The following is a 12352-nucleotide window of genomic DNA, read 5'->3' as shown; positions in this document are numbered from 1 at the left end:
TTATCTTACAACCAAGTGCCAAAATTTATATAATGAATTTATGTAAACTTAAACACTGAGAATCAGCGATGCAATTTAGTTTCATCTTTTCCAATACTTTTCTGAATATTAGAATAAAAATTATCATCATTTGATATCATTGTAATTTGATACATGTATAATATAATGTTAAACACACATCAAGATGCTTTTATGACTTGAGGTTAACTTAGGAACTTTTGTCTCTGACTACTTTTGGTTGTTACACTGTACAAAGAAGCCATGAAGCTCTTGTATTGAAGATTATTATTTCAGGCATTACAGGTGCCATCTTATACCTGAAATAGTTTATATGGGGGCATTTAAGGTGTATTTTTTTCACCAGTAAACCATCAAATTTATTGGTGATATAAAAACATTGAAATATGTTCAGTAAATAAAAATTATTACGACTCTTTTTTTTTACAGCATGTGTATCAGATAACTCTGGCGGGGCTGTTCTTGTAATGGATGGTATGTTTTTATAGTGTTTACATTTTTTAGGTTCACAAAAAAAATTCAGTGTTTAAAAATTTAAAATGAAAGTTTATTCATTTTTTTTGATGATAACTAGTTATGAAGTTTTAAGTCATTGTTTGTTGAACCTTAGCTATTAGAAGAAAAGTTGAAATAATACCATGGCATTAGTATAGTATTTCCTTAACGGACCTCCACTGAGGTCAAACGTATAAAATCATAAAATTTGAAAGTTTTACATAGATCAAGTGAAGTACTTACCATGGTAATATCTGCAAAGGATACTCAGAATTAAATATTGAAAATCAACTGTAAGTGCCATTCTAAGCCTGATTTGAGTACTTTGGGGTCATTTTGCACACTTGAAATAATTATTCTGGTAAAAAACAAGGTGAGGGAATGATTTGAAAATTTGCATACAAGTTTCAGACCTACATCAGATGGAACACAAATCTTGGAAAAATGTTTCCAATCCCATTATGTTAGAAAACCCTTAAGCTTTTGAATGCAACTTCATATCTCATGTAGCTAACACGTCTTTGTGGTTACTATCCAATATCAATGACCCTAAGTATGTATTTTTTTTAAGTAATACCCTATTGTGTATAGTTATGCCCCCACTTCAAAGAAGAGGGGGGTATATTGCTTTGCATTTGTCTGTCTGTCGGTCCGTAGACCAAATGGTTTCCGAGTGATAACTAAAGAACCCTTAGGCCTAGAAACTTCAAACTTGGTATGGTGATTAGTCATGACCAGCAGATGACCCCTATTGATTTGGGGGTCAAGGGGTCAAAGGTCAAGGTCACATTGACCTTGTAGGTAAAAACGGTTTCCGATCAATAACTAAAGAACGCTTAGGTCTAGGAACTTCAAACTTAGTATGGTGATTGGTCATGACCAGCAGATGACCCCTATTGATTTTGGGGTCAAGGGGTCAAAGGTCAAGGTCACATTGACCTTGTAGGTAAAAACGGTTTCCAATCAATAACTAAAGAACGCTTAGGCCTAGGAACTTCAAACTTGGTATGGTGATTGGTCATGACCAGCAGATGACCCCTATTGATTTTGGGGTCAAGGGGTCAAAGGTCAAGGTCACATTGACCTTATAGGTAAAAACGGTTTCCGATCAATAACTAAAGAACACTTAGGTCTAGGAACTTCATACTTAGTATGGTGATTGGTCATGACCAGCAGTTGACCCCTAATGATTGTGGGGTCAAGGGGTCAAAGGTCAAGGTCACATTGATCTTGTAGGTAAAAACAGTTTCCGATCAATAACTAAAGAACGCTTAGGCCTAGGAACTTCAAACTTGTCATGGTGATTGGTCATGACCAGCAGATGACCCCTCTTGATTTTGGGGGTCAAGGGGTCAAAGGTCAATGTCACATTAACCTTGTAGGTAAAAACAGTTCCGATCAATTACTAAAGAACGATTAGGCCTAGGAACTTCAAACTTGGTATGGTGATTGGTCATGACCAGCAGATGACCCCTATTGATTTTAGGGTCAAGGGGTCAAAGGTCAAGGTCACATTGACCTTGTAGGTAAAAACGGTTTCCGAACAATTACTAAAGAACGCTTAGGTCTAGGAACTTCAAACTTGGTATGGTGATTGGTCATGACCAGCATATGACCCCTATAGATTTTGGGGTCAAGGGGTCAAAGGTCAAGGTCACATTGACCTTGTAGGTAAAAACGGTTTCCGATCAATAACTTAAGAACGCTTAGGCTTAGGAACTTCAAACTTGGTATGATGATTGGTCATGACCAGCAGATGACCCCTATTGATTTTGGGGTCAAGGGGTCAAAGGTCAAGGTCATATTGACCTTGTAGGTAAAACCGGTTTCCGATCAATAACTTAAGAACGCTTAGGCCTAGGAACTTCAACCTTGGTATGGTGATTGGTCATGACCAGCAGATGACCCCTATTGATTTTGGGGTCAAAGGTCAAGGTCACATTGACCTTGTAGGTGAAAACGGTTTCCAATCAATAACTTAAGAACGCTTAGGCCTAGAAACTTCAAAGTTGGTATGATGATTGGTCATGACCAGCAGATAACCCCTATTGATTTTGGGGTAAAGGGGTCAAAGGTCAAGGTCACATTGACCTTGTAGGTAAAAACGGTTTCCGATCAATAACTAAAGAACGCTTAGGCCTAGGAACTTCAAACTTGGTATCGTGATTGGTCATGACCAGCAGATGACCCCTATTGATTTTGGGGTCAAGGGGTCAAAGGTCAAGGTCATATTGACCTTGTAGGTAAAAACGGTTTCCGATCAATAACTTAAGAATGCTTAGGCCTAGGAACTTCAACCTTGGTATGGTGATTGGTCATGACCAGCAGATGACCCCTATTGATTTTGGGGTCAAGGGGTCAAAGGTCAAGGTCATATTGACCTTGTAGGTAAAACCGGTTTCCGATCAATAACTTAAGAACGCTTAGGCCTAGGAACTTCAACCTTGGTATGGTGATTGGTCATGACCAGCAGATGACCCCTATTGATTTTGGGGTCAAAGGTCAAGGTCACATTGACCTTGTAGGTGAAAACGGTTTCCAATCAATAACTTAAGAACGCTTAGGCCTAGAAACTTCAAAGTTGGTATGATGATTGGTCATGACCAGCAGATAACCCCTATTGATTTTGGGGTAAAGGAGTCAAAGGTAAAGGTCACATTGACCTTGAAGGTAAAAACGGTTTCCGATCAATAACTAAAGAACGCTTAGGCCTAGGAACTTCAAACTTGGTATCGTGATTGGTCATGACCAGCAGATGACCCCTATTGATTTTGGGGTCAAGAAGTCAAAGGTCAAGGTCACATTGACCTTGTAGGTAAAACGGTTTCCGATCAATAACTAAAGAATGCTTAGGCCTAGGAACTTCAAACTTGGTATGATGATTGGTCATGACCAGCAGATGACCCCTATTGATTTTGGGGTCAAAGGTCAAGGTCACATTGACCTTGTAGGTGAAAACGGTTTCCAATCAATAACTTAAGAACGCTTAGGCCTAGAAACTTCAAAGTTGGTATGATGATTGGTCATGACCAGCAGATAACCCCTATTGATTTTGGGGTAAAGGGGTCAAAGGTAAAGGTCACATTGACCTTGAAGGTAAAAACGGTTTCCGATCAATAACTAAAGAACGCTTAGGCCTAGGAACTTCAAACTTGGTATCGTGATTGGTCATGACCAGCAGATGACCCCTATTGATTTTGGGGTCAAAGGTCAAGGTCACATTGACCTTGTAGGTAAAAAACGGTTTTTGATCAATAACTAAATAATGCTTAGGCCTAGGAACTTCAAACTTGGTATGATGATTGGTCATGACCAGTAATTGACCCCTATCGATTTTAGGGTCAATGGGTCAATGTCATATTGACCTTGTACTTAATGATGGTTTCTGACCAATAACTCAACAACTCAAGTTGCCTTGGTTGATTTTTTTATATTAAACTAAAAATGCTTTTGGTATACACATTTGAAGTGTATTTTGATGTAATATAACAACTTGGCTGTCATTAATGAGGCCTACATGATTCATAAAATTTATGGATATATTATTTGGTAAGATTTGTAATAACTTAAATTGCTGCACACAACCTATGGGGTCACAATAATTATAATCTTGTGACTAGTCATGACCAGTAGATATTAGATAACCCTTATTGATTGTTTGTTCACTGGGTCAGAAGTCATGCATAATAACCTGATCACATGACAAATTGGCTGCCGATAGGGGGCATACATGTTTTACAAACATATCTTGTTATAACATAAGCTGAAAAAGGTCAGTTCTTTTAGCAACTTCCTATTAGAAAATTTAATGCAGATTTACAGCTTTCATTGAATAATTAAACCATGAATTATTTTCACAATCAAAGGCAAATGATTTCATAAATATCTTATTCAAATCTTGTTAGTTTTGTTCACAAATAAAATTGATCACAAATAAACTTTTGTCCATGCTTTTGTTTATTTATTCATTGTTGATATATGCTTTTGATAGTACAATATTTGTAGGATTATTTAAAAAAGAAAAATTACTTGTTCTTCAGATGATCAGATGATGACAGTGTTATCTCTACAGCAGTTTCAAGGACAGTGGATAATATCTGCTGAGCTCTTACAACTAGTTGGTATTGTACAAGAGGATGTGGAAAAAATGGACATTTCTAAGGTAGGGTTGAAATTGAAGTATTTGTTGCAACAGTCTATGTAATTCATTTATTTAAGAAGAAAAAAAAGTGAACCTACATGTACTGACCCTCTTGTCAAAACTGGCATTGGTTAACCTTTTTGTGAAGGTCCATTTCTCAGAAACTGTGTAAGCCATGCACTTCAAACTTTAACATTTTCTTGATGAAAAATGTGAACCTTTATCAAAGGATAGATTATCAATTGTTTTGCAAAGTTCTGCCAGGTTTTCAACTTAAAATTTCCACCACAAGTTAACCTTTTTGGTATTCTGCCAGGTTTTCAACTTAAAATTTCCACCACAAGTTAACCTTTTTGGTAACGTCCATTTGTCAAAAACTATCAAATGGTTTGTTTTAAACTTGAATTACTTGTTCACTATTAAAATTGGAATGTATTTTTAAAGGCAGATAACCAGGTAAGTTTTTAGCTCACCTGAGCACCAAGTGCTCAAAGGTGAGCTTTTGTCATCACTCTGCGTCCGTCGTGCATCGTACGTCCTTCAAAAAATGGCGTCAAACTTTTCAAACAACATCTCCTCCTAAACTACACGGCCAATTGCAACCAAACTTTACAGAAATGATCCTTAGGTGGACCCCTTTCAAAGTTGTTCAAAAATTTAAATTCCATTAAAAACTCTGGTTGCCATGGCAACCAATAAGAAAAACTTAAAAAATCTTCTTCTAAAAAACCGTAAGAGCTAGAGCTTAGATATTTGGCATGAAACATCTTCTAATGAGTGCCTACCAAGTTTTTTGAAATATAAGCCCTAGGGTCAAAATTGGCCCCGCCCCAGGGGGTCATTGATTTTCCCTATATGCATATAGTAAAAACTTAAAAAATCTTCTTTTAAAGAACTCAAAGAGCTAGAGCTAAACATGTTCTAATGGGTGTCTACCAAGTTTGTTCAAATACAAGCCCTGGGGTCAAAATTGGCTCCGCCCGGGGGGTCATTGATTTTCCTTATATGTGTATAGCAAAAACTTAAAAAATCTTCTTTAAAAAAACCCAAATAGCTGGAGTTTAGCTATTAAGCATGAAACATCTTCTAGTGAGTGTCTACAAAGTTTGTTCAAATCAAAGCCCTGGGGTCAAAATTGGCCCCGCCCCGGGGGTCATTGATTTTCCTTATATGACTGTGTATAGCTTAAAAACTTAAAAATCTTCTTTGAAAAAACCCAGATAGCTAGTGTTTAGATATAAAGCATGAAACATCTTCTAGTGAGTGTCTACCAAGTTTGTTCAAATAAAAGCCCTAGGGTCAAAATTGGCCCCGCCCCAGGGTGTCTTTGATTTTCCCTATATGCATATAGTTAAAACTTAAAAAATCTTCTTTTAAAGAACCCAAAGAGCTAGAGCTAAGATATTTAGCATGAAACATCTTCTAATGAGTGTCTACAAAGTTTGTTCAAATAAAAGCCCTAGGGTCAAAATTGGCCCCGCCCCGGGGGTCATTGATTTTCCCTATGTGCATATAGTAAAAACTTAAAAAATCTTCTTTTAAAGAACTCAAAGAGCTAGAGCTAAGATATTTAGCATGAAACATGTTCTCATGGGTGTCTACCAAGTTTGTTCAATAAAAAGCCCTGGGGTCAAAATTGGCCCTGCCCCGGGGGTCATTCATTAGCTTGACTTTTTTTTTTTTAGATATATACATATTATATATATACACATATATATTTATATTTATATATATATTTTTAGATATATACATATTATATATATACACATATATATTTAATATTTATATATATATATATATATATATATATATATATATATATATATATATATATATATATATATATATATATACACATATATATATATATATATATATATATATATATATATATATATATATATATATATATATTATATATATATATATGCATGCATACATATACAACCAAGTTTGTTCAAATAAAAGCCCTGGGGTTTAAACTGGCCCCGCTCCAGGGGCCTATATACAGGTGAGCGACTTTGGGCCATCATGGCCCTCTTGTTTATGTTTAACAATGTTAGTTTTTGGCTCAACTGTTCACAGCATATAGAGAAGAGCTATTGTACACACAAAGGTGTACATGTTGGTGTCACAGTCACATTTTTGTTTAAGATTTTGCATGCAAGTTGATTTCTCCTAAAGTATTGAAGGAAATTGGTTAAAACTTCACACAATTATTGAGAGCATAATAGGAGATCTGTGACCAAGGGCCATAACTCTGACATGGATATTGACAGAATTATGGCCCTTTTTGAACTTTGTAAACTTTGCATTATCCAGGCTCTTCACTAAGAATTGTCAAGAGCTCTTGTTTATACTAACAGTATTTTCTTTTTTTTTTAAATAAACATCAAAAGATATTCACTGCAACTGAAATATGTTAAATTATCACTTACTGTATGCATTAATGAACAAACTAGCCAGGTTCAGTACTGGTTTTACTGGCAAATTATCATTGTCACTGCCAGCATTCATATGAGAGCCTATCAATATTCAGTTACTGTTCTGACGTTTTTATGTTGTGGTGGGTTTTTTTCTTCAGGATTTAAGTGTTGTATGTACAGCTATTGTACTAGGATGGCTAATGGAGATGTACCCACACAGGCAAGATGAATGGCAGATGATAGAAACTAAAGCATTGTCCTGGATGTCATCTCAGAGTCAGATAACACCAGTAGAGGAGGTCATTCAACAAACAACACAAGCTTTTTGGACTCACTGATCCCTTTGTTATATGAACGTTTTGAAATAGTGCAAGTCTATCAATTACTACTATTGCATTTTCTTATTTGAATAAGATGTTATAATATCTAATTGATGGACAAAATCTTTCTGGCGGTTTAAGCTGTTGCAAATACTTCTGTATGCTTATTTTAGTAGAGTATTGTACACATTCCATTGTGTTATAGTAGCTATTGAATATTTAAATGAGTGATTTATGTATAGAATATAAGTTCCATCAGCAGATTTATTAGTGAAGTGAAGCTTTTGTGTGGGATGTTCCACTGTAAAGAATTTGTATGGTATGTTCCACTGTAAAGAATTTGTATGGTATGTTCCATTGTTAAGAATTTGTGTGGGATGTTCCACTGTGAAGAATTTGTGTGGGATGTTCCACTGTAAAGAATTTGTGTGGGATGTTCCATTGTTAAGAATTTGTATGGTATGTTCCACTGTGAAGAATTAGTGTGGTATGGACCACTGTTAGAATTTTTTTGTGGGATGTTCCACTGTGAGAATTGTTTGTTGTATGTTCCACTGTGAAGAATTTGTGTGGGATGTTCCATTGTTAAGAATTAGTGTGGTATGGACCACTGTGAGAATTTTTTTGTGGGATGTTCCACTGTGAGAATTGTTGTGGTATGTTCCACTGTGTAGAATTTGTATTAGATGTTCCATTATTAAGAATTTGTGTGGTACATGTATGTACCATTGTGAGAATTTTTTGTGCGATGTTCCACTGTGAGAATTTTTTGTGGTATGTTCCACTGTGAATTATTTGTATGGGATGTTCCAATGTCCACTGTGTAGAATTTGTGTGGGATGTTCCATTGTGTAGAACTTTTGTGGGATGTTCCATTGTGGCTAATGGCTAATTGTGTAGGATGTTATACTGTGAAGAATTTGTGTATGGTGAATCACTTGTGTATAACCTTTACAGAAGCATGCAATTTCAATGGTTAATGAGCTTTATTGTCTAGAAATCATATTATAATCAAAATATTATGCAGGGGAATATATTTGTATTTTTAGAAGTTTTAATTTAGATACAAATAAAACTGTCTGTGATATGTTTGTATATGTATTTTTTGTCATTTACAATTGATTGTGATAAGTATTGTGGCTACTTTAACAATTTTAGGAGCATAACAGATTTGTTAAAACTTGTTTTTAAGTACTATTTTTACATCTCAAAAAAAAACATCTGAAGAAAGCATTACTATTTTAATTTGTACTTGTTATGCTCCCCAATTTCGGGGGATCATATAGTTGTCGGGTTGTCCGTCCGTCCATACAAACCCAGAGGTACTTGTGTGACTTGGAGAACAATGGGTAACAGTAAATTATCTTTGATCCTATTCATTATGTTTTTACTTGTGTGTCTTTTTTCAGCCTTGTGTGACTAAAAATGGCCAAAAAGATCAAAAGAAAAGTCACATAAGTACCATTTTGTGAGTAGTCCGTCAGTCCGTCCTGAATTCGTGTCCGGCCCATAACTTTGTTATTTGAAATCGTATTTTACAACTATTTCACAGAAATAATCACCATACTGCGACGAAGTGTCAGGCACAACATTTGGGTTGCTACCTTGAAGGTCAAGGTCACTGCATGACCTTGCAGCAAAATCGTGTCTAGTCCATAACTTCGTTATTTGAAGTCAGATTTCACAACTATTTCAAAGAAATGATCACCATATCGAGACAAAGTGTCGCATGCAACATTTGGGTCGCTACCTTGAAGGTCAAGGTCAAAAGGTCACAGCATGACCTTGCAGCAAAATCGTGTCCAGCCCATAACTTCGTTATTTGAAGTCAGATTTTACAACTATTTCACAGAAATAATCACCATATTGAGACGACGTATCAGGCGCAACATTTGGGTCGCTACCTTGAAGGTCAAGGTCACAGCATGACTTTGCAGCAAAATCGTGTCCGGCCTATAACTTTGTTATTTGAAGTCAGATTTTACAACTATTTCAAAGAAATGATCACCATATTGAGATGTGTCGCGGGCAACATTTTGGTCGCTACCTTGAAGGTCAAAAGGTCACAGCATGACCTTGCAGCAAAATCGTGTCCGGCCTATAACTTCGTTATTTGAAGTCAGATTTTACAACTATTTCTCAGAAATGATCACCATATTGAGACAATGTGTCACGCGCAACATTTTGGTCGCTACTTTGAAGGTCAAGGTCACAGCATGACCTTGCAGCAAAATCGTGTCTGGCCCATAACTTTATTTGAAGTCGGATTTTACAACGATTTCACAGAAATGATCACCATATTGAGACGATGTGTCACGCGCAAGTTGGTAGATAGATCTCATTGAGTAGAAGTGCAGTGCAAAGAACAGTAACTCTGCCCTGCCTAAGTTTTGAATTATCACACTTTGAACTTTGTCTGGGACATAACTCTGAAACTACAAAAGATATACTTTTCTGTGTCCAAAACCTAGTTGGGGAGCATCACCCGCTTCAACCGGCTCTTGTTTTTACATATTATGATTAAGGCTCTCACGTTAACAATTTTTTTGAAACATTTACACGATTGTTAAGAACCGAAACGATACCGTTTAAACGGCGATACTTCTATATACTATACTACCATGTATTCAAGCAGCCAAATGATGACTTACTTTTTATTTTTAATATAATTACAAATAAATAGTTTTCAGGGCTCATCAGGATTGAGTCGGAACAAATTTTCTGCATTGTATCCCCATTTCGCTCTTTTGAGCATCAAAGGTACGGTAAATCAACTTTACCAAGAATGTATTATGTCATGAGCGATAATGATGCTGTGTGGAGGGTTGTAACCACCCATTTTCAGTTTTTTACTTTGGAATCAACCAATATGAATTGATAAAATCCATGATAACGGGCAATGATTAATATTTTTTGTAAGACAATATTGTCATTTTGATTAAAGGGTAAAAAATTTCGTAAACGACTTTACAAATGAAAATCGGAACTGATCCGTTTAAACTTGTAACCGTGGGTTGGGGGCCTTAATTAAGAAATAACATTGGCCTGAGAGGTGTATATCGGCTTTTTAACACCAGTTTGGAGTTTTGATGCATAGGAATTGACCACGAGGCAGTAGGCCTGAGTGGTTAATTTTTTTGCATCAAAACGACAAAACCGGTGTTAAATAGCCGATATACACCTCTCAGGTCGATGTTATTTCGATTCTAACACGATAAAATAAGGGAGATCACTAATGTTATTTTTTCAAGCGGAAATAACTTCCGGTGCCGATTTTTGTATAACACTGTTCAATTTTCGCACCCTACTGTTGCGAAGATATAGAAATTATTAAAGAAAAGAAATAATAAGAAAAAAACATTATTTTATCAAGTTTTCAACAATAAAAACTTACGTCGTATTGTGTTTACACCAGTGCCCCATTTATCTTTCTTGTATGTATGAAATAACGTCAGCTTGTTTATAAATGAGTTGTTTACTTAGAATGACGTCATTACGCTGCTTATGGATTGGCGCTGTTTTGTTAAAATATTTATTAACTGATATGAATCAAATATGTGGCATTAGTGTATGTGAGATATTATTTCGGTATTGTATGAAATGAAAACATTATAAGAACTGAAAATATTAATAAAAATACTTTTTATTGTTGATTTAAAAGGCTTTTTAAACTATATAATCGAGGGTGAAAACATACAGCCGCATATACAAGTAGTCCCTAACCAGTGTTTATTGACAGTTTAACACCGGTTTTTTTCCTTCTTTGTCTAAAGTGACAAATTCACGTGAGTGTTAGAATTTTGATTTTACATACTGTTCTTGACCTTTTTAACTTCTGATAACTTTTGTAACTTTTTTAACTTTTGATTTTATAGTCATTTTAGCACTAAAAAAGTCATTTTATACAATTGATTTATATGATTTTATGCTGTTACAGCTGGTTGTTTTAATTTGCCTGAACACTCAATGCTCAAAAGGGAGTTTTTGTGATTGCATAATGTCTGTTTTTATTCACCATGTCTTGAAACACCAGCTAACTACAAAGTGGATTTTGACCAAACTTCACAGGAATGATCTCCTCTTGGTCCTGCATGATAATTATATAAATGCTAGGAGTTTGGTACAATGTACATGTAGGTCATAGAATCTAAGAATAAACTTTCAAATTGAAATGTTGTTGTTAAAAACCTTAGATATATGGTAGGGTTTTCTACAAAAGTTACATAATCATTCCCCTGTGGTGAAAATTAGCCCACTTAGTTTACATAGAGTTACGCAAAAAATTGAATTTTGTCAGAAACTACATGGCCAATTTTTAGATATTTGGCTTGTACTTTTGTATGAAAGAAATTATAACATGTTAATAGCAACATAGCTTATGTGAGCGATTTGGGTCAATAGGGCGCTCTTGTTATTTAGAAATGTATTATGAGATTGAATTGTTTTATTTTTGTATACAATGACAATATTTATTAGCGTAGACAGGGTAATATTGACTTTTGTCTCTTACTAAGTTTACTTTTTTCAAGTTATTTTTACAGTACATAATATTTACTTATGTTAAAATTATTTACATAATCTTTCTCTCCAATGTAGAACAATCAAATATACTTTACATAAACTTGCATTTGTTATTACTATGCCTTCATTATACCATATTTCTTAGCTTGATAATTTTAAGAATAGAAGGTCTATCTTACTGAGTATCGGTAACAGCAATGACTTAGATCCGGCCACCAAAAGTTCATAAACTGCATTTTTAACAGTTTTTTAGCTTGACTATACGAAGTATATGGAGAGCTGTCCTACTCGCCCCGGCGTCCGCGTCCAGATTAAAGTTTTGGTGCAGTAAAATATTTTTCACTATAACTTTGTCATTTCTTAAGGTATCAACTACAAACTTCAAATACATGTTCCTTATCATCAACCACATCTTAATTTACAAGGTTTAT

At 35.2% G+C, this 12352-nt stretch overlaps 1 protein-coding gene across 1 annotated transcript in view; it reads left to right on the top strand.

Annotated features, from left to right (window-relative positions):
• The window catches only part of LOC132729121 (von Willebrand factor A domain-containing protein 5A-like), a gene marked incomplete at its 5' end in the record, with an annotated part of 48600 nt that extends 36576 nt beyond the window's left edge, over nt 1-12024 (top strand). The window contains 3 exon segments of the mRNA XM_060714863.1: nt 448-492; nt 4554-4675; nt 7239-12024. Coding sequence (XP_060570846.1) covers nt 448-492; nt 4554-4675; nt 7239-7418 — 347 coding nt within the window.
• Between the last annotated feature and the right edge of the window lie 328 nt (nt 12025-12352).

The sequence above is a fragment of the Ruditapes philippinarum genome, unplaced genomic scaffold (genome assembly GCF_026571515.1).
Source record: "Ruditapes philippinarum isolate M1 unplaced genomic scaffold, ASM2657151v2 ctg3616_1_1_1_1, whole genome shotgun sequence".
In the NCBI taxonomy this organism is placed as follows: Eukaryota; Metazoa; Mollusca; class Bivalvia; order Venerida; family Veneridae; genus Ruditapes; species Ruditapes philippinarum.
This window is presented reverse-complemented; position numbering and strand designations above follow the sequence as displayed.